General features: G+C 36.6%; 1 protein-coding gene across 4 annotated transcripts in view; it reads right to left on the bottom strand.

The window, feature by feature from the left end:
• Nucleotides 1-23,443, bottom strand: part of VPS8 (VPS8 subunit of CORVET complex) — a 236,563-nt gene that overhangs the window by 175,410 nt on the left and 37,710 nt on the right. For 3 of the 4 annotated variants that reach the window (XM_024244828.3, XM_054553099.2, XM_054553100.2), the window contains exons 10-20: nucleotides 20,933-21,000; nucleotides 19,487-19,640; nucleotides 19,324-19,383; nucleotides 17,676-17,783; nucleotides 13,429-13,509; nucleotides 10,489-10,659; nucleotides 6,606-6,680; nucleotides 5,496-5,531; nucleotides 4,516-4,606; nucleotides 4,037-4,083; nucleotides 2,750-2,839 (exon numbers count right to left, since the gene is read on the bottom strand). In XM_024244828.3, coding sequence (XP_024100596.3) covers nucleotides 2,750-2,839; nucleotides 4,037-4,083; nucleotides 4,516-4,606; nucleotides 5,496-5,531; nucleotides 6,606-6,680; nucleotides 10,489-10,659; nucleotides 13,429-13,509; nucleotides 17,676-17,783; nucleotides 19,324-19,383; nucleotides 19,487-19,640; nucleotides 20,933-21,000 — 981 coding nt within the window. Of the gene's footprint in view, nucleotides 1-2,749; nucleotides 2,856-4,036; nucleotides 4,084-4,515; nucleotides 4,607-5,495; nucleotides 5,532-6,605; nucleotides 6,681-10,488; nucleotides 10,660-13,428; nucleotides 13,510-17,675; nucleotides 17,784-19,323; nucleotides 19,384-19,486; nucleotides 19,641-20,932; nucleotides 21,001-23,443 lie in introns of those variants that run through there. The other variant, XM_024244829.2, reaches the window with a different exon arrangement.

Here is a 23,443-nt window from a genome sequence, read left to right as displayed (position 1 = left end):
CTTTGTGACCTGGAACAAATCATTTAACCTCTCTGTGCCTTGGCATCATTTACAAATGTGAATAGTAACAGTAGCCACCTTACAGAGTTACGATAAGAATTACGAGTTAATAAATATGTATAAAGGGTCTGTAACAGTGTCTGCCACACAGTTAAGTATTAAACAGTTTAGATGCTTGCTGTAATTCTCATTCTTGGTCATTTACTAACATCACCCCTTCTCACTCATCCTCTCCCTGTGCTTGCTCTTAAAATAACAGTATAATACAATGATTAGTTAAGAACTGGGCTTTGAAGTCAGAAAGACCTGGATATGAGTCTCATCTCCACCATTTACTGCAATATTACCTTGGAACTTCACTTCACTTCTCTAAGCCTGTTTCCTCATCTATAAAACGGGGATTAAAAACGACACCTACTGCCTGGGGTTGTTTTGAAAATAAAAATGCATGTCATACACTTTACATAGTATCTGGCACATCGTATGTGCTCAGTAAATCTGTTAAAAATCCCTATTTTGTACTCCACAGCATTGTGGTAGGCACAGTCTGGACCATATCATTCTCCTTTCTGACAGTCTTACAAGTTCATGATACTTCTGGTATGTATCTTTAGTTATATGCCTTTCTCCGTATTCATAGATGTTCTGTGATTTGCAGATACAACCTTCTTTCAACATTACTTTCTCCTTGAATGGTTGAAATTTTAGAATTTCTTGTTCCTTGTGAACCCATTCTTTTTTTGGAGCCTGTAGCCATGTGATTGTGCCCATATTTTTTTCTGAGATATTTGCTTTCTAAAATAGAGGACTCATGCTATGTATATTTTTCATCATTATTATGATTGTTAAAGTGATAATTTTTCTCTCAAGGATCTATCTCTTCTACTTCCCCAATCATTAGTAAAAATTAAATCCAGAGAAAGAGTCCCCTCCATTGTTTCCTTTACCTCCTATGAGATTAATCACTGAAAAATCAAAAATTTTATCAGATACTCTTACCAACAGAATGAGACTTCTAACAGGAAGCTAGATGGTTACAGAGCACATTACTACTAACATTTGTTTCTCTGCACGTTCTGCAGTCAGCATTAGAAACCACCATCTACAGGAATGCATCAGAAACCACCATCTACAGTTCCTGTATCTGAGATTCTTTACTATTTCTCCATCAGAACGTCACCTTTGTTTCTTTCATCTTTTAGAAAGAAGCTCTCTACCACGTTTTCCCCCAACACAGTGGTTTCTATATTCTCCACACACACATACACACTCATTCCATTCACCCCTCCTAGCTTTTTCTACTAGATGATTTTTTCCAACAAAGTATACCTTCCAAAGGCCAGAGTTCTTACAACCTCTTGGTGATAGGTATATTCTTGTTACAAATATTAAGTTTTCTATCTATACTGCATTGGTATACACAGGTACTTATATATAAAGTATTGTTTCCAAACAGTTTTGTTCCCAAATGCTTTCTTTCTACCATATGTCTTCTTTCTAAGTTATTTATTTTTATAACTTTATCTAGGCTTATTTCTCCTTCTCTACTGATAAATTTAATAAGCATCCAGCCAAACAGAGTAATAACAGTTACTCTACCAGAAGCTCACTAGCGTGGCATTGAACAGCACAGTTCAGGAAGCCAAATGCTTCTCTGATACCAGCCAACTCTTAACTGCCATATCTATTCTTGTCTTCCAATGTTACAAGCATCAAATAGAATATGAAAAGATGGGACCTGTGCCTGCTCTTTAGAACTTCAAAATCCCTAGATTTCTTCTAAATATTTCCATTAATGTAAACCAAAAAAACCCATTATTTTGACTAGACTACAAACTTTACGATAGTAAAGATCACGCAAATTTTACTATTGCCCAGTGCCAAGTACATATCAGACCACATGACGCACACTTCAGCCAAACCCTGCCCAAAGCCTGTTTCTGTATTGTTCACAGCTAAGAATGGACTTTACAATTTTAAGGGGTTGCTTAAAAAATCAAAAAACAAAAAAAAGGAAGAAAAAGATGTGACAGAGACCACTGTAGCCTGCAAAGCCTAAACTCTGCTGAGTCTTTTTAGAAAAAGTCTGCTGATCCCTGTATTGGACACTCAAATATTTGTTAAAAGAGGAAGCAGGCAGAGGGAAGGGAGGAGTAGGAATGGGGAACAGCAATTTGCAACAAATATAACTGGAGAGAACTGCAGAAAGTAAAACCTGCATAATAAATACATACACGTCTCTACATTGTTCTTTGGCTTTCATTTTCATTAAGTTCCAAGATAAACTAAAGGTCTTTCATTAGCATATTTTATAGATCATTTATATATATATATATATATATATATATATTTGTGATTGATCTATTATTCTTAAGTCATAGGTACTCCTAGGAGAACTAAATTTAAACCTTGGCAGTACTAAATAACTAGTTAACACAAATATTAGACAAGCAAGATGTCAGCCACTATAAGGCATCAGTTTACAGTAAAGGATCTTCACACGTATATCCTTTCCTTCCACACAGCACTAAGCAGCTAAGTGCTACGTATCACTCCACAACGTTTTACTCATTTATACCCATTACTTAAAAATATAATCATTTAGAATGTTCTACAAGCCCTGAAATAAAGTTTTGAATACTAAAAAAATGTTTAACCAAAAATGAAAGTCACATTCTCAAGTAACATAAAAGAGCAGTATTAGACCTATCCAGAGCATCGTCTACTGGAAGCACATGCAAACGTGTACCTGAAAATGCTGCTCCATCACTTGGATTTTTCCTTGGTCTGGGCACTTTTTCAGAGCTCGATCTGCATAATGGAATAGGATTTCTACCATCTGTAAGGAAAATAGCCTGGCATAGACATTAAAATACATCTCTGAAGTTTTTCAATAGGTATGTGGCTCTCCTAAATAATACAGAATTAGAATTTGTTATTACATTAAAATTTAATTGAAAATTTTAGTGGCTTTATTTACCAACTTTTTAAAACTCCAGCCTCATTTCTTCCAGTCTCAGGGCTAGTACTAACTTGCTAAACTTTCTTAAGAAATATCTCCATGTTCTAGACCTCAGTGGCATCTATACTGCTCAGGAAATGAAACATTCAAGTTCTTCAGTAATCCTCTGCTGTAGGTGTTTCCCTAAAGAGCACAGTTGAGCAAATTATCCGGAGTCTAAGGAGTAACCAATTTCTATCCAGGTTTTCTATAAATGTTTATACTAATTTGGAATATAACTTTTACCAATGCATTTACACAACAAAAGGGAGGGAATCCTATAGTCAATTAATTCAGCCCAGTCTAGAGTAGGAACAGAAGGTCAATATTAAATATTAGCATCAATTATATTGATGCTAATTAATAATAACATTAAAACATTAACCCTCTCTGCTAGTTCTGGGCAACACAAACATTTGCACATATACTAGTTCTCATAATTACTAGTAAGTTTATAAAAACTAACAAATGTCAATTTTCTGTGGGCTATTACTTGGTTTGGAAATAATCCCGATTCCCAGGTTTTCTTCCTCCTCTTTCCTGCTGTCTTTTGGCTATGTACTTTATTATCTTCATAAAAGAGTGAACAAGGGAAAAAAGAAAAGGTGATTAAGAAGAGATTTTAAAAGTATTCAAGATGACACAGGGAATTATAACCTGACTTTTTTTTTTAGATACAGGTCTCACTCTGTTGCCCAGGCTGGAGTGCAGTGCCACAATCATAGCTCACTGTAGCCTCAAACTCCTAGGCTAAAGTGATCCTCTGGCCTCAGCCTCCCAAGTAGCTAGAACTACAGGTGCACACCACCATACCTAGCTAATCTTCCTACTTTTTATAGAGACAGGGTCTTGCTATGTTGCCCATACTAGTCTCGAACCCCTGACCCCAAGTGTGTGTCTGTGTGTGTGTGTGTGTTTTTTTAATACACTCTCTTCTAGATTGTAGCCATTTACCTACTCATGCCCAAAGATACTGGCAAATGCCAAAAGCAAATCTGCACTGTATTCTAGTAAAGACCCTCTTAAAATACTCACCCGGTCTGCAACAATAGCCTTTCGCTTACTAGCATCCCCTGATAATCCTGCAGAGAAGGAAAATCCAACAAAAAAACAAAAGTTAGTCCACATCTTTAGGAGTGAAACTATGTCTGGTTTCATATTTATAAGATGTGAAACAACAGGTATAATTGTAACAATTCTTAGCTATCAAAATGTTGGATAATACGCCATAACAGGAACACCTCAAATCTACTGGACTGGATAGCATATCACTGTACTTCTCTTTCATTCTAATAGTAATTTCCTTACAAAATAATTTTAAAAGCGACATTTTAATTTCTATACTCTCTATTTGTCACATTAACCTTCTTAACTGAAAGTCTATAAGGTTTAATAGCATCCTGTTTATAAACACTTCAACACTCAGCTAAAAGTGTCCTATGAGTGGTTACTACTAACCATTCCCTCTACTCCAGGAGAACCATGTCTACTACACTGGAATTCTGTCTACTCACCCACTACTGCTTTTGCTTTTCCTTCATGGAAAGACCATGCAAGAGCCAAGGCTTCTGTAAGACAATCTTGTTTCAGGAGATGATCCACTCTCTAAAATGGAAAAATGAGAGAAACCAGTCCCCTTTGTCTGACCAGTCACCAGTCAGAATTCCTATTCCACCTAAAATCTTTCCAGAAGTTTATGCTTAGTGGCTAAAATTATTTTCATAATTATGTGAATATCTTGTTTCAAAGAAAAATAATATCTTCAAGCACTAGATAGTACAATGGCTGTATAGGCTAGTATAGAGAGCCACAGGGCCCAAATATGAAAAGGGGAAATAGCTGGAATGTCATTGTAGCAGAAATGGCTGGTTGTTTATCACAACATTCATTTCCTCCTCCTTGGTAGTAACAAACCCCAAGCTTATTTGAGACAGCAATATACCAGCTGAAGGATATTTCTAAGACTACCTTGTGGCCACTGGGAACAATGTGACTGAGCTCTGGCTAACGATAAGTGGAAGTGTTGTCTGGTATTTCTGGGATGTCATCTTAAGAGGTAGGAGATAGCCTTTATTTTTCTCTTTCTTCCTTCCTAAAATGTGGTAACAGCTGGAGCTCTAGCAACCATACTGAATTATAAAAGGGCACTGAGACCAGAATTCAAAGACAAACATGGTGGAACAGGACAGCATGCTTAAGCTTATGGAATTCCTAAAAAAGCTGTGGACCACCTAGCTCCAGGTTGCTTTTACATGACAGAGAAATCTTATTTAAGCCACTATTATTTTGAATTTTCTAATATATGTAGACAAACCTAATTCTAACTTATACTGTCAGTTCTAGCAAATCAAGTACCTAACAGCTATCATGGTTTTCTTGTACACTTCTGAAATTAAGAAGCTTACCAAATCATCTTCTTCTGAAAAGTCAAAACAGAAATGTTAAGAAGCTACCAATTCAGTAACTCTGACATGTGAAATTACTTGGAACTCACCTCTCTCCAGCTCCTCAGCATCATCACATAAACAGACTGGAAAGTAAAGAGATGGAAATTAAAATGATCACCCTTAACAGACTTCTTTGGGAGATACACTTGTCCTAGTCCCACATCTCATTTGATGTCCCTTTAAGTAAAACATTTCATACTACAGTTAGAAGTATATCTTAGAATTTACTAATGGGTCTCCAAGAACGCTTTTCTTTTTTTTGAGACAGAGTCTCGCAATGTCACCCAGGCTGGAGTGCAGCAGTGGGATCTTGGCTTACTGCAACCTCCGCCTCCAAGATTAAAATGATTCTCCTCCCTCAGCTTCTCGAGTAGCTGAGATTACAGGCGCCTGCCACCACAACTGGCTAATTTTTGTATTTTTACTAGAGACAGGGTTTTGCCATGTTGGCCAGGCTGGTCTTGAACTCAGCCTCATGTGATCTGCCCATCGAGGCCTTCCAAAGTGCTGGGATTACAGGTGTGAGCCAACGCATCTGGCCTAGAACCCACATTAAAGAGTAAGTCAAATATTTAAAGGTCTACAGTCCAAGAAGGAGTTGATTCCATGGACAAGAAGCAAGGAAAGCCCAAGCTCATTTCCCTCTACTGACTTGGCAATGTTTTGGTTAAATTTTAATAATGAAGAAATGTTTCTCCATATTTTTTAAAAAGCACAGGAACAAATTGAGATAAACTGAGATACAAAAAGTTCCTATTCCAACAATTCTATTCTAAGTCAAATACCTCAATACATTTTAATCAGCATCCTAAGCTGATCTAAGCTAACAGCCATCTTAATTACATGACAAATATCCATGATTAGGTAGCTGCCTGGTCATAAAAGCATAAACGTGAAGGAAGCTTACAAAAGCACATCTCTGAATCAAGAAAATAAGCATCCTATTAGCCAGCACCTAAACAAAAGTAAAGAATATGTCTAAAAGTGAATGAAAAAAATAATTAACTAAAAATCATGACTACCTAACCACAAAGCGTTTAGGATAATTGCTGATCAATATTCACTTTGCAATATACTGCCCTCTTTACCAGCAATCTCCTTCAGCCTCAACTGCCCTGATACATACAAATACCAACTCACAGAGTAAAAGAGCTTACTTTTGTCCCCAAATAAAAGATCTGACCACCATAGCTACTGATGGATTGATAACAAGCCTTCTCTCCAACCAAAGCCTGGAAAAAAAACATACATACAAAAAAGGTAAAAAAATTCCTTTGTATTTAATATATTTTTTAACAGTTCATCACTATTAATGACTTATTAGTTACACGTCTTTTTTAGTGATCACAGTTTACAATGTGTAACTTATCTCAGTCTACATTTAAATAATATTTGATGTATACTGTAAGAACCTTGCAATGATGTACTTTTATCTCCTACATCCTGGCACTATGTACTATTTTTGTTATATATATTGCTTCTATAGATCATAAACTTCACCACACATTATTTTTGTTTTAAACAGTCAATTGCTTTTGTTAAACAACAGTATTGAGATACAACATACATCATAAAATTCACTCATTAGGCACAGAATTCAATGATTTTTTAGTAAATTTACAGTTGTTCAGCCATTATCAAAATCCATTTTGAGAACATTATCATCACTCTGCAAAGATCCTTGTACCCATCTGTAGTCACTCCCATTCCTACCTCCAAACCCAGGTAACCACTAATGTACATCTGTCTCTATAAATTACATTTGCCTTTTCTGGACATTTTATATGAATAGAATTAAACAAAATGTGCTCTTATTGCATGTCTTCTTTCACTTAGTATTTTTAAGGTTCATCCATGTTGTAGCCAAGTATCAGTTGTCATACTTTTTACTGTGGAACAGTATTCTATTAAACGGCTATGCCACATTTTGTACATCCCTTTACCAGTTAGTGAATATGTAGATTGTTTTCACTCTTCGGTTATTAAGAATAATACTGCTATGTGTGTTCATATACAAGTTTTTATATAAGCGTGTGTTTTCAATTCTTTTGGAAACACACCTAGAAGTAGAACTTCTAGGTGAGATTGGTAATTCAATGTTTAACTTTTTTTTTTTTTTTAAGATGGAGTCTCACTCTGTCCCCCAGGCTGGAGTTCAGTGGCACAATCTCGGCTCACTGCAACCTCTGCCTCCTGGGTTCAAGTGATTCTCCTGCCTCCACCTCCCGAGTAGCTGGGATTACAGGTGCCTACGACCAAGTCTAGCTAATTTTTGTATTTTTAGTAGAGACAGGGTTTCACTACGTTGGCCAGGCTGGTCTCGAACTCCTGACCTCAGGTGATCCTCCCGCCTCAGCCTCCCAAAGTGCTAGGATTACAGGCAAGAGCCACCACGCCTGGCCTCAATGTTTAACTTTTAATAAAGTGCCAAACTATCTTCCACAGCATTTGCACCATTTTAGTTTCCCATCATCAATGTATGAGGCTTCCAATACCGCCACATCCTTGCCAACACTTGTTACTTTTTTTTATGATAGCCTTCCCAGTGGGTGTGAAGGAGTATCTCATTATGATTTTGATTTGCATTTCCCTAATACCTAATGATGTTGAGCAGCTCTTCAAGTGCTCACTGTCCACTTCTAAATCTTTACAGATCACTGCTGACTGTCTGATGAGAAATGTGTTCTCATAATTATTGCTCCTCTGTATTTAATGTGTCTTTTTTTGCCACTGGTTGCTTTAAAATTTTTCTCCTTATCATTAATTTTGATCAATTCGTATACAGTTTATTTTAGTTGTGCTTGGGTTCACTGAGCTTCTTAAATGTGTGTGTCTACAGTTTTAGAAAAGTTTTTGATCATTATTTTTTCCAATTTCTTCTCTCCTTTCCTTTAGAGATTTTAACTACACGTACATTAGGCTATCTGATGTGGTCTCACAGTTCACTAACACTATTTCTTAAAATTATTTTGCTGTGTTTCATTTTGTATAATTTATATTGTTCTATCTTCAAATTCATGAATCATTTTTTCTGTATTGCCTAATCTGCCATTAATCCCATCTAGCATATTTTTTCATCTATAAGCACTATAGTTTTCATCTCTAGAAGTCTGATGTGTATCTTTTCAAGTATCTTCCATGTCTCTACTTAACTTTTTTAACTAAAGAGTATAGTCATAATAACTACTGTCTTTGTCTGCTAATTCTAACATTTATGTCAGGTGTGATTTAGTTTTTATTTTTCTCCGCGTTATAGGTTGTTTTTCTTCTTTGCACACCTAGTAATCTCTAATTGGATGGGAGACATTGTGCATTTTACCTTGTTGGTTTCTGGATCTTTCTGTATTCCTATTAATATTCTTGTGTTTTGTTCTAGCAGATAAGTGATTTGGAAACAGTTTGATCCTTTCTGGTCTTACTTTTAAGATGTGTTAGCTGGGACCAGTGTGTCATTTATTCTAGTCCTAATGAGGCAAGATGCGTCTGAGTACTCTACCCAATGCCCTGTGAATCATGAAGCTTTCCATTCTAGCTGGTGTAACAAGCACTGTTTTCAGCCCTGTGTGAGAGCACTAGATACGGTTCCCTCTAAACCTTTCAAATGGCTCTTTCCTGGTCCTTGGGCAGCTTCCTTCTATGCATTTGCTGATTAGGAGTCTGAGGAACACTCAAGAGGGACTCTTTCATAATGCTCTTTTCTCCAGTACTCTCTCTTGCAAACTCAACCCAATTTTGTCTTCCTGCAATCTTGGCTCTGTATTCTCAAATCATGGAGTCTTCCAGGCTCCAATTGGGTTCCTCCACAGCCCAGATGCTCTCTCAAGGCTGGAAGCTAGGACAATCACAGAGTTCACAGCATTTGTTCCCCATTTGATGAGAGATTGCTGTCCGTCATTACAGATGTCCAGTGTCTTAAGAACTGCTGTTTACTTTTCTTCTTCTTCTTCCCTCCCCCTTCCCCTCCCCCTCCCTTTTCCTTCTCCTTCCTCTTCTTGGGTTATTTCAGGCAGGAGAGTAAATCTAATTCCCCACAACTCTCTCTTGGCTAAAAGCACAAGTTCAAAGTCCACTACTATTTTTAATACCATTCAAACACAAGGAAATAAAGTATGGAACAGTAATTATTATTATCACTTAGTGAATTATATTGCACTATCATTTCTTATTCTGACTTTTCTTGGTTTTTAAAGTGGGAGTCTGGAAGACCCTTTCATATATATTTTATACTCTGACGTTATAATATGAGGGAGATTTGAGCAAAGCCTACACATCATGCTGTAGTCACTCATTAAATATGACCATCATTACTATTTTTTTCAAAAAATTATCCAAGGAAGTCATACAATGGTCTAAATTTCTTACTTAAAGATTTGTGGTTTAGGAACATGAGATCACAATTCAAGGTGACTGAACTATAGACTATCTGTGGAAATTGCTTAAGGCCATTATGTAGTTGCTTAATGATACAATAAAATTAATGCTAAGGCCATAACTTTGTTGCGTCCTCCTCCTCTCTAGGCTCCTGCATCTCATCTATCACCTATTTCTAAACTATCTTCTTTCTCTCAAAGCCATCTTCGTTTTTTAATACCCACAGCTACCATACCTGTTCAAGCCTTTATCATTATCACCCAAATATTTCCAAAGCCTCATAGAGTACCTGTCTGTAGTTATTTATCCCTTAAATCTATCAGGCTTATTACTGCCAAATTAAGCTTTCTAAAAATATTTTGATTTTACAATTTTTCTCACAAATTTTCCATTATACTTCATTATTTTAGTATAAAAATTAAAACTCTTTGGTATTAAGTAAAATAAGTCACATTTCTGAATAGAAGGGAACAAAAATTATTGTTTTAGCTTGTATTCCTAAACACTTATAAGCATATCCACACCCACTTCAACCTAGTGGCTTTTAAAGAAACACCTCAAGACAGAAAAAGATAACTCCCCAGAGTTCCTATTTCTAAAACAACTACAACAAAATACCAAGTTTATCAAAGTATTTTCTAGGATACCAAGATAAGTGATTATCCTTACCAGTGCCTGGCTAACATTTCCTCCAGTGGCTAGTGATTTGAAATGGCTGCTATTGTAGACCAGCTGAACTTCTGAGATCTCCACTGTCTCCAGTTCCTCTTGTGTTTGCCGATCAATCACGTGCAACTTCTCTACGCTGTCTAAGAGCACAACTGTGCGTGAATTTATCCACTGTAATTCAAGCACACAACAAAACAAAAGTGAGACCACAGCCCGAATCATCATTTGGGTCAAGAAGAAAGCTTGGCTGCTCGATTAAATTACACTGAGGACTTGATCCATTTAACAATTTACATGGCAACACAATCAAAGCAAGAACTACTCAGTGACAGGCCAGAGAACAGTAGGTACAATATACTACTGACTTTTGAAAATGTTAAAATGACACTTTCATAGTGTAAAAGAAGACTAAAAGCTGTAGGTGGATTAGAGCATATCGTTTTTTATAAAAGATTTTTTAAAGCAATTGGCACAAATGACTTCAGTATCATGACAAACTCTGCATTTCTAGTTTTTATGATATTGCTGAAACAAAAGAACAAAGTAAAGCCCATAAACCTAGCTGGTCAAAGGACAATTGTTAGCACTGAAGCAATACATATTTTAAAATAGAAGCTATTTTAAAAATCTACTTCCTTCAAAATCTCTCTTAAAATTATGAGCGTCTTTTGTTCTATTTCTCTGTATCTCTCAAATTTTCTTTAATAAGTACTATTAAAATGTTAAAAGTATTAACAATAATAACTTTAAAAATCTTCTGAAGGATGCCATTTTAACAAATTTCTTGGGTTATGTATAAAATCAGATTTCTTATTTTCGAATTTTTTTTGGCAATCCCAATCCTTTCCCAAGAAATAAATCTTAAAATCTGCTCAATCAGAAGTCAGAAGTCGCCAGAACGAAGTGCTTCCCCTGCCCTTTATGTCTCTGGTATTCATGCTGGTGTATTTGTATGTTCTATTCCATGTCATCAGATATTATTTGCATAATGTCCAATTAAAGATAACCAGTTGAAAATCCTAAAAAATATACTCTATCACTGTATATTAGCCACTCTAAGGGAAGAGTGTGTTCCCCTCTCCTCCTCTAAAAAATCTCTTTCAGAAAACAGGGAGTTTGTCTGATATGCACATCTTTTACAGAAAGCTCTTATAAGGTGCTCTCTTAATTATTTTATTTAGAAAAAGTATTTTCTAGGAAAAATCACATTATTTAGCCTTATACAACCTTAATCAGTGCTAGTTCTTAGCTACTCTCACAGGTCACCTGGTTAAAAGAAAACAAGAGAATGGCAGAAAAAAATGAACCTCAATAAGTTTAGTAATTATTCCTGAGATTAGACCTGCAGAGTTGCAAGTGTTGACGTTGTTGTAAATAAGCCTTTTAAGGGTAATTTACAAAACAATGCAGTTAATGGTCACATACACTTGTGCAGATTTTTAAAGTACTGTATCTCAAACATCTTAAACAGAAGTTATGATGATAAATTCTGAAAAACTGTATGACATGATTCAACAAGACAGTTCTGGTGATGACAACACTGATGTCTTCTAAGAGTCTGAACAAAATTATTTCATAAAATGTGTATGGAAGAAAGAATTATTTCTAAACAACTGTCTGTGAGTTAAAAATGTAATGTACAACTAAATCAATAAATCATGTAAAGAAAAGATCTATTTCATCTATATGCTAAAAAATTACATGTTATCAAGTTGAGGAAAAAGCCCTTTTTCATTCTTTTTATTAGAAAAATGAGGCATTGCCTTATATTTAGGGTTGCCTATATTCATGCATCTACAGAATGTTTTACTGGACACCAGACACTGATGTGCTAAAATGTATTAATGATGGGAACCCAGAAATATTATAATTACATTGTTCTCAAAATTAACGAACCATTTGAGAGAGAAAAAATAAAATTTGATACAAAAAGAAATCTCTTTTTAAACCAAGAAGTTGGCCGGGCATGGTGGCTCACGCCTGTAATCCCAGCACTTTGGGAGGCTGAGGCAGGCAGATCACGAGGTCAGGAGATTGAGACCATCCTGGCTAACACGGTGAAATCCCGTCTCTACTAAAAATACAAAAAATTAGCCGGGCGTGATGGGGGGTGCCTGTAGTCCCAGCTACTCGGGAGGCTGAGGCAGGAGAATTGCTTGAACCTGGGAGGTGGAGCTTGCAGTGAGCCGAGATCGCACCACTGCACTCCAGCCTGGGCTACAGAGCAAGACTCCATCTCAAAAAAGAAAAAAAAAAAAAAAAAAACCAAGAAGTCAACTCAGGATTGAGATGCATGGTAGAAAGAGAACTCTGCAAAGTTTTTTGCCACAAGAAAAAAGGAGGTTGCACAAGCTGCTGAACCAATGAAGACAAAGCTCAAAAATACAAAAAATGCTTTACAGAGAAAGCAAGGCAATGATCCTCAAAAAACTCACCTAAACTCTTCTGAAGCCAAACTCCCCTTTGAGCTAAACAAGACATTAAATTTCTAATCCTGCCTGTGTTCAGCAGGACATAGGCTGAAAGGCAATAATTTGTGGCATCACACCACATTCAGAGTTTATTCAATATAACCAGGACTCCCTCTCTCTCTCTCTCTCTCTGTGTGTGTGTGTGTGTGTGTGTATGTGTGTGTATAATATATACTTTTTTTTTTTTTAAGAGACAGGGTCTCACTATGTTGCCCAGGCTGGAGTGCAGTGACTAGTCACAGGAGCGATCACTGAGCACTACAGCCTCGAACTCCTGGGCTTAAGCTATCCCACCTCGGCCTCCCAAGTAGCTGGGACTACAGGCACGAGCCTTGGTGCCTGGCTGTCCATATTTCATATGATCTTAAAGGTAATAATTCTTCGCAGAAATCCTGGTAGCTTTAATATATCATAGATTCAGAACAATTACATGAACTAAATGGGGATATTTAATTTGAATAATACTCACAGTAAAGTTGATGAGGTCATAGTATAGGTGAAGATGCTTTTGCTTAGTAACATGTATTGCTCCAGATTCATCTCTCTTTACCTGATGATGAAATAAAAACAACCTAAAAACCAGCTACTGTTTGAGGGACTTTTTTAGATATTTAATTATACTCCACCTAGAGTATCACATTTACCCATTATCCCATTCACTGTAGATAAGCCAAAAATACTGATAATTAAACAAATGATTATGAAAATAGAAAAAAAATTATTTGTTCCATTATTTACACCAAAATGCAGGGCATATCTGGGGGTGGTCTAGTTGTCAGTATTGACAAATGCTGTGACATAGTTTTCACTCTGTTATAATTCAGAACGACCTAACTTTATCACATCAATGACTATAATTAAAGTACAAAAAGGAATGGTGACATGGTGTGAGGAAGTCAAAAGTCCATTAAAGAAAAAAAGATGCTGCAGTGATATAAACCAGACTTTTCTGAACTATGACATTATTATGAGAGGACTTCAAAAAGTTCATGGAAAATGTATACTATGAAAAAACTATGCATGGATCTCAAAAATTGTTTGCACCAAAATAAACTCGTACTAACTTGTTATAACATGTCTGAAAAGGATCTAGTTTGAGGCATTAAAAAGGATAAGACATCAGTTTGAAAAGAGCCCCAAAGAGCAACATAAATTCTGCTAAAATTAAAGCAAGAACAAACATCAAATTTATGGTGAAGCTTCGGTGCAAGAATGGTAAAATCACTGATGCTTAATAAAAGTTTATGGGAACAATGCCCCCAGAGAAATCAGCAGTTTACAAATGGGTAACTAATTTTAAGAAGGAAGGAGATGATGTTGAAGGTGAAGCCTGCAGCTGCAGACCACACCCATCAATTAGTGACGAAAAATATTCATCTTGTTCATGCCCTAATTGAAAGAGATCAATGATTAACAGCAGAAACAACAGCCAACACCATAGACATTTCAACTGGTTTAGTTTGCACCATTCTGACTGAAAAATTAAAGTTGAGCAAAGTTTCTTTTTGATGGCTGCCAAAACAGTTGTGTCCAGGTCAGCTGCAGACAAGAGCAAAGCTTTTAATGGGAATTTTAAACATGTGGAATCAAGATCCTGAAATATTTCTTTGAAAAACTGTAACAGGAGATAAAACATGGTTTTATCAGTGTGATCCTAAAGAAAACGCACAAGCAAAGCAAAGGCTATGAAGAGGCAGAAGTGGTCTAATCAAAGCAAACGCAGACCAGGCAAGAGCAAAGGTCATGGCAACGGTTTTTTGGGATGCTCAAGGCATTTTGCTTGTTGACTTTCTGGAGGGCCAAAGAACAATAACATCTGCTTATTGTGAGTGTGTTTTGAGAAAGTTAGCCAAAGCTTTGGCAGACAAATGCCCAGGAAAGCTTCACCAGAGAGTCCTCCACCACAACCATGTTCCTGCTCATTGTTCTCATCAAATAAGGCCAATTTTGAGAGCAATTCGATCCACCATAGAGTATTGATTTGGCTCCTTGTGACTTTTGTCTCCTAATCTAGAAAAAGTCTATAAAGGGCACCCATTTTTCTTTAGTTAATAATGTGAAAAAGACTGCATTCGCATGATTAAATTCCCAAGACCTTCAGTTCTTTAGGGATGGAATATATGGCTGGTATCATCACTTTAAAAAGTATCTTGAACAAGATGAAGCTTATGTTGAGAAATAAAATTTATTTTTATTTTTTAATTCCATTTTTCCACAAACTTTTTGAAGTTCCCTTGTGTAACTCTAACAGCCCAAAATTTCCCAAAAGAACCTTGAGTGTCAATCTTTTATTTATATGTATATATGTACACACTCTATATCCTGTCATCCTTATAATTTGCTTCCTCCCCTTCTGCTCCAAGGTAACAGAACACTGAAGAAATATAAAGCACAAGATACACCCGACCACCTGAAATTCATGGCATTCAATTCAACCTGGGCTTTCTTGCACACTCCCCATAGTAGCATTATAGATGTTTTTCCCTTTAAGTCACCTTCTGGTCCCATCACTTACAGTGGTGACCTCACCTGATATCTTAACAAAAATCTGAGACCACTTAATGTGGGTCCTTCATGTGGACCCCTCTTCACTTCACTAAATCACTTCTCCCTTAAGAAAGGATCCTCTGGTAAAATGAACATGGGATCTAGAGCCATATATCTAGTTCTAAGTTCCACTATTATACCCGTGTGACCAAGGGCAGTCACCTACTCTTTCTCAGTTTCCTGAGAATATATGGTCCACAGATACTAAAATATTTACTGTGTGGCCCTTTACACAAAAAAGCTTGCTAACCCCTGATCTAGATTAATAATGGTTGGCCTAGACTGCTAATGGTGTCATCACAGGTTCCTAAGTAATTAAAGTCATAAAGACAGGATTAAAGTGACATTTTAGGAAGATCAGTCTTGAAGTAGCAAAAAGAATACATACAGAAGGCAGGAGAAACATTAAAGGTTTTTCTCTCATAACAAAGCACGTGTAAGGTGTTTAGACAAAGATGGTTGGTTGCAGTGAGAGTTAAGGGATGATACTTTCAAGGAAAAACAAGCCTTCTCATCATATTGGATCTAGAGACTGAAGGACATGAATGAAACATCCCATTTCTGACTTTACATTTTAGAATCAAGAAATATTTGAAGAGACACTGTTTAGGGAGAAAATGATTAAGGAATATTTCAATGTGTTGACTTGAAAGTAAAGGTAGGACTCTCAAATGTTGTATTGGGGATGTTCTAATAAAACTTTATTTATAAAAACAGATGGCTGGCCAGATTTGGCCCACAGGCCACAGTCTGCCAATCCCTACTCTCAATCCACCCCATCTATTCAATTATATTTTCCACCACAAGTTTCTCTTTGTCATTAATTCTATAAACATTTATTGAATATTTACAATATACAAGCACTGTCCTAGTGGCTGGAAATATAACAGTAAAGATGGTCTCTAGAGTTATGGAGCTTTCTGTCTAGTAGGGAAGAAAAACATTAGACAAGTGCTGAATGTGGCCAAGCACAATAGCTCACACTTGTAATCCCAATATTTGGGAGGCTGAGGTGGGAGGATCGCTTGAGGCCAGGAGTTTGAGAGTCAGCCTGGGCCTCAGTTGGAGACCCGCAAGACCTCGTCTCTCTTTTGTTTTTTTCTTAAGTGCTGAATGTTATCAAAAGATGTATGTAACTAACTTAGTTCAGAGGTCAGGGAAGGTCATGTTAATCATGAGCTCAGAGACAATGGAATATAGCACAGAACTTTCCCGGCAGAGGCAACAGTATATGTAAAAGGCACTGAGGTCAGAGACTAGCTAGGAAGCTACGGCAGAATCCAGGCTAGACATGTACATGATTTAGACTAAGGAAACAGCAATGGGGGAGACAAAAAAGGAGCAATTCAAGAGATTTTTGAAGGTAGAGTCAATAGGACTTGGTAATAGAGCACATATGAAGAGAGAAAGGTAACTGAAAAGTAACTCCTAAGTTTCTGGCTGGAGAAACTAGGTGGATAGTGGTGAACTTGCTTCGCTGAGCTAGGAAACGCAAGAGATTATTAATACAAAGGCACATTGTTGCCTCTGTGACTTCAGTTCATCTCATTTCCCCCAATATGCATACCCACCCTTCCTGCAGTAGTTGCAGTATATCCTTCCTAAAGCCATTAATACCCTCTCTAGTCCATACTAATCACTTTGTACTCTGAATTTATATCAGCTTGATTTTCATCACGTAGTTCAATCCTTAAACCATTTTCTGTAGTAATAATGAACACACTGATTTTGCTTTTCAAACAAGATTATAAGCTGCGTGAAAGATGAAATTATGTTGTATATTTCCTTCTTTCCTTTGCTGCTTGTGCCCATCACAGTGTAGAGGACACAATAGGTGCTCAATGATACTTGCTCTCTAGTATACACACATGTAGTTACACATACATTAACACGTATTCACCTTCATATCTTTATACATTTACATACACCATTAATTATTTGTCAGTCAAAGAAATGAAGCTGAGAAATAAACCATGAGAGGTTATGTAGCTGAGAGTGATCACCATTTTCCCATGCTAATCATTAAAGCCTTAGATAAAAATTAAATAGGTCACTCTCTCTCCAAAGACTTAGTATAGTAACACAAATTTCTTTGACACATTAATTGCTGATGAATAAAAAAAATTATAAGAGGCTTTCTAATGCACCTAGCATCATATTAGGACTTACCAATAGAAAATGAACAACATCTCCTCTGCAGAAGGCAAGCATGGGATTCACATAATTTTGCACTGCTACAAAGTGCCAGGCCAGCAGTGGCACACTGGAAGGATCCATCTATGTAGGGAGATGGAAAAAAAAATCATCACAGTTAATAAACAAGGGGACAAAGAGAAAACTATGGTTAAAAACAGCATCTGACTAGTGTTCCTTGATAAAAACTTTCCCCAATTTCTCAGTAAAGCAAGAACTAATTGGGAGGTGTCATGAGGGAACTTTCTGGGTTGATGGTAATGTTCTACATCTTGATAGGAATTTGGAGTTACAAAAGTGTTAAGCATTTGTCAAAGTTCGGCAAATGTACACTCAAGATCTGTGCATTTCTTTGTATGTATATTCTACACCAAAGGAAAAACCTAAAGAAGTATTAAACTCCAGCTAATAATATGCATGCTAAATATTTAGGGGAAAAAATACTGGTTTCTGAAATTTCCTTTGAAATACATAAAAAAATATAATTTGATAAGTGGACAGAGGGATGGGTAGATGGACAGATATGTAATAAAGGGCAGTAAATGTTAATTATAGAATTTAAATGGTAGCTATACAAGTATTCAATGTAAAATTCTTTCAATTTTGTTTGAAAATGTTTATAATAAAATGTTGAAAAAAACAATAAAAATACAAAAAGAAGCAAACACATAACACCATGAAAAAAATCTCAATTTGCCAATGAAGCTAATCTAACAAATGTTAATGGCCATCTAAGCCAGTTTTTCCATCTGAAAGGATAGACCTGCTTCCCCTAGGGCCCAGAGACACACAGGGTACCAAAAAGAAAACAAAAATGAGTTCCTTCACCATAGGGAACGCTTTCTGCACCAGCCAGAGTTCTGTACCACCATTCTCCATCCCATCCTATCAATACCTCTCCTCATATATACATTGGAAGATTACAACTCTGAAAACAATCAAGAAGAAAAAAAAGGGAAAACTGGGATATAAATAACACATGCTAGGAAGTATCATCCTCCAAAGTAAATTATCAGAGGCAGAAGCCAGGGAAAGCACATGCAGTAGCAATCTACGGCACATATTACAGTGGGGTCTACTCTATCCATAGTTCAGTGCCAAAGCTGCAGGCAGTGAGTATAAGCCTGTCTCAGCACAGCAGCCATGTAAAAACAAGTATCTTTCAAACACTGAAAATCAGGGCTTGGACTCAATAAATCAACTTTTCCTTCAACCTTAAATCTGATAAGGGAATTTTATTGCACTCAGAAGGGCAATGAATGAAGCTAGGAAATTCCATGCATGAAGTTAGGTGTGACCACAGAGTACCAGGACAGCAATATACAGGTACTGTCAAGTTGAGGTTAAGAACAAAAGCCAACTGTATGCTGTCTATGAGAGAAAAACTTAAAGTGATAAAGGTAGAAAAGTATAAGATCTCATGATCCCTAGGACACTGTGCTGGTCATCAGCTTATGATGCTTTGACCACCTTAAGGCAAGTCCAGCCAACGGTCTCTGGAGCACTGACTTTCATCCTGTCTAGTCTTCTGACAATCTCATAGAATTCACCCCTTGCAAGTCATCTCTCTCAACCTCCTGACATGGTCCTTCCTTTGGCCAATAAGATGGAGGGACGTACTCACCCGGCCATAGGGAAAAGTCATCCATACTTTCAAGGATGGTTTCAATCCAATGACCAGTATCTTTAAGAGAAAAATATGTTTTCAATATTGACCTTGTAATTTTCAAATATTTGGTATTCAAAGCTTCTAAAAGTTCTGAGTTTTAACTTCTAAATACACTTACTTTTGTCAAGGATGCCATGGCCAATAATGAAAACTGTGTGATGGGATGATCTTTCAACTCAGGCTTAGAATGCAAAGGCTCAATACAGCAGACTTCACCCTTGGAACCACTGAACAGACATCTAGATTCACAGGTTCTCACTCCCATCACTCTCCTGAAAATGTAATTAGAAAATTCAGAATCAATTTAGCAATGATCCAAGGCAGTACTATCTCTACGTGGACTACTTTCATAGCCTCCTGCCTCCTACCTCCTTAACCCCCAACAATCCAAGCTCCACAGGACAGCAGCATGATCTTTTTATTATACAAGTCAGATTCATTTATTTTTCTGCCAAAAACAGTCCACTGGCTTGCTACTGTACATAAAAAATAAAATCCAAACTCTTTCCCATGTCTTAAAAGGATATGATCTGGTTCCTCCCTTCACTCCTCTCCCACTATTGTGTTCCTGACAAAGTCACACTCCAGCCACACCTGCTTTCTTCCATTGCTCTAGCAGGCCAAGTCTGTGGCCACCTCAAAGTCTTTGTGTCTGAATGTTCTCTGCCTGGAATATTTTCCTCAGATCTGTGCATGTGTTGACTGGCTCACCATTCAGGTATTTTTCCAGATGTTGCCCCTTCTGAGAAAGGCATTCCAGAATTATCCTCAAGTACAATCTAGTGCAATCCCCTGTCTTGTTTTCTTTACAGCACTTACATCCATCTGAGGTGATTTCATTTATGTGCTGGTTTGCTGTTTCCTTACCCTTACCGCAGCTAGAATGTAAGTTCTCTTAGAGCAAAAACTTTGCTTGGTTCACAGCTATAACTCTGGGATCTAGATAAATACCTACACATAAGAGATGCTCAATAAACATTAACTAAATAAGAAGTATGTTTTTTTCAGAAATTACTTTCTGCTTAGCATTGTTAGAAGCTATGAGAAATACAAGAAACAAAGATAGTTGTTAACCTTGAAGAACTTATGGAAACATAATACACAATGAATATTATGTTCTACTTTTCAAAAAACTCTGCTTCCTAAATGTTCTTTGATGTATCTAGACAGTCTTTGCTCTTAAAGAGCAAACGTGGCAATTCTAAGATAATTAAAAACCTGTTTACACCTGCCCATTATGATTATAATCAACTGGGCCTTGAGCCTAAACCAAAATTAGTGAGCTACTCCAGAAGAGTGTGGTCCCAAGCTTGACAGCACATAAGAATCTTCTGGGGAGTAGGAGTCTAGAATCCCAACTCAGACCTACTGAGATAAAACTCGGGAGGACCAGGCCCAGAACTCTGTTTGTTCTATTAATATAAGCCTTCCCAGGTAATTGTAACACACAGTCATAATCTACTCTCAATTACAGGGGCTTTCTAGACCTCTTCATGTTCAATTTCAAATCATTAAAACAGAGCTAGTCTTTTCATTTGTCAACAAATGTCCACTAGTCTCTTACTTAAATGTCAATTCAAAAACAGAGCCTCCGCTGTCGTTGCAAATTGCAAGAGTTGGATCATCTGTAAACTAAACAGAGAAGGAATTTATTTTCTTGTACATTTTTAAACAGTCAAGTATTAAAAAGGAAAAAATTATACAATTTTGAAAAACTACAATATACACATTTAATAGCTTTTGAAATAACCTAAACTGGGTTCAGTGCTCATCACTCTAAACTTACAAACTTACCTTTATTTAGAGTAATAATGGTCCAATATCTTTAAAAAAACAGAGGCTTTCAAAAAGCAAAACCACCTTTCATCACGATAAAAGAAAAATACAAACTATGATTGATTAAAAACCCTAAAGTTCCCTACTTGGGTTCTTACAATAACTTTTTGTAACTTGCCATTACTAAGTAAATGAGATCCTTTGGTTACATTTACACCTGCCCAGTTTTCAAGAATAAAGACTCTAAAAAATACTTGGTATCTTTGAGAAATAAACTTATCTGAATATGTCTTCTGAATAACTGAAAAGTAAGTCCACTGTATCTAAAACATTTTAACTTTTCATATATAACTCTTCCCAAAATGTGCTACCTCCTTGATCTTCTTCCACAGCATACACTTCAGTTATCACTACCTAACTTAGAAAACTCAGAATAATAAGTAATGTTCACAATGACAGACAGTCCTAAGATGATCTGAAGTATGGTCAATGCTGCATGACACAAAATGGAACAAACTGAACTTCTACCATTTACAGTGACTATCCTCCCTAAACTCAAAGGTTAGTGAACCATCCTAAATGGCATGCCTCAGGTTCCCAGTCAGGGATGGCTGAGGTACTGGAGGCCACTGTAAAATTCTTCTTCCTTGACCCAAACACACGCATAGTTAAGAAGCCCCACAACTTTGCTCTTACAGCCTAGATGAGCAGTTGCCAGAGTGGGAAGCATATACCCTAGGTGTGTGCATGAAATGGTCCGCTGGAGTGCAGGAAAAATAACAGAACTTGTATTTCTGTTTAATTTTCTATTTCTTTTGTATGTGCTTTATAATGTACATAAAAATTAGTACAGTAGTGTATTCATATAAACACACACACACACACACACACATAAATATCCATAAAGAATGAAATTCCAAATTGTTATTGATGAGATACAGGCTTAAGTTTGGAGAACAATGTGTAGGAGTATTAAAATGCAAGTGGCTGATGTCAGTAGAAGACTTCAGAAATATTCAATCCTATGTATCTTACTCCAGTGTTATCTACATGTACCACCTTCATCACCATTGTCAAGCAACACAATGGCTCCTACTACATGTTATTTATCTCAACTGCATTCTTCTCTTTTCTCTCTGCCTTTATCTCTTCTGTTTCTTATTCTTTCCCTCAATATTCTTTTTTTTGCAAAAGGATTTCTCTTGTATAAACACCACCATCTAGTTTTTCCTTCAATCAAATATTTATTGAGCAGCTACTATGGGTAAAACACAAAAATAAACGACAAACAGATTGTGATTTCAAAGACGTTCATCTACTAAGAGAGATAAGACATATATACAAACAACTATAACATATTAGAAGTTGGCACAAGCCATATGAAAAGAGGTCAAGATATTTTGCCATAATGCTCTGAAAGAGAAGAAATTCTCTCCACTTGTCTTGGTTGTTTTCATTGTTACTAAATGCTTCAACGCTGCTCTGCCACAGAAGACTTTTTTGTAACTAACTTAGATACAGACATACAAACTCCAGATGCTTGCAGACTTTAAAAAGCATACTTATGGATGACAGAGCTCTGCAGAGCTAAGCAACAAAATGTGTACATGATTAAAATCTAGAAGATCTGATTTTAGACTTCTCTAGTTATAATCCTTTACCTTTTATGCTTCTGAACATGGGCTTGACAGCACGGAAGAATCAACATTCACATTGTATTTATAAATGAAATCTGTCACCTAAGTCAGTTTATTTTTTCAGGCCTGTAATGAGAAAGCCAAGACTAGGATCTTAACGCTTTCCCTTTAGAGGCCTGAAAGAAAATAAACCAATAGACTCATTTCTAAACATAATCCAAACCTTGATTCTTTCACGATCTGTGCCTTGAACCTCAGGCAACTCCCAAAAAAGGGTGACAGAGTACACCACCTCAGCAATAAAATTTTGATGAACTAAACAAAGGTAAAAAGACCTTTTAAGAGCTCCATATGAGTTTCAGCAGGGTGCTGCCCGTCTTTACGGCCAAACTCTAGTCTAGCAACACACCAATTTGCCCTTTTTGCTGCTGTATAGATTAGACCTCAATACAACTTGAAGCTGAATATTTCCATACTAGCCCATCTCTAGTTTTAACCTGGAAAAACATCATGTTGGGCTAGTCAAATAAAAGACAGCTCAATGTTGAGGATTCTATTTATAAGGTAATGTTCAGCTTCATGTTAAATACATTTTTTGGACTCTGATGATCAATATAGAGAAATTTACTTTAAAATAAACACAAAGGCATAATAAAAAAATT

Source organism: Pongo abelii, chromosome 2, assembly GCF_028885655.2.
Source record: "Pongo abelii isolate AG06213 chromosome 2, NHGRI_mPonAbe1-v2.0_pri, whole genome shotgun sequence".
NCBI classification, from domain to species: Eukaryota; Metazoa; Chordata; class Mammalia; order Primates; family Hominidae; genus Pongo; species Pongo abelii.
Note: the sequence above shows the minus strand (reverse complement) of the source record. Positions and strands in the feature narration are given on the sequence as shown.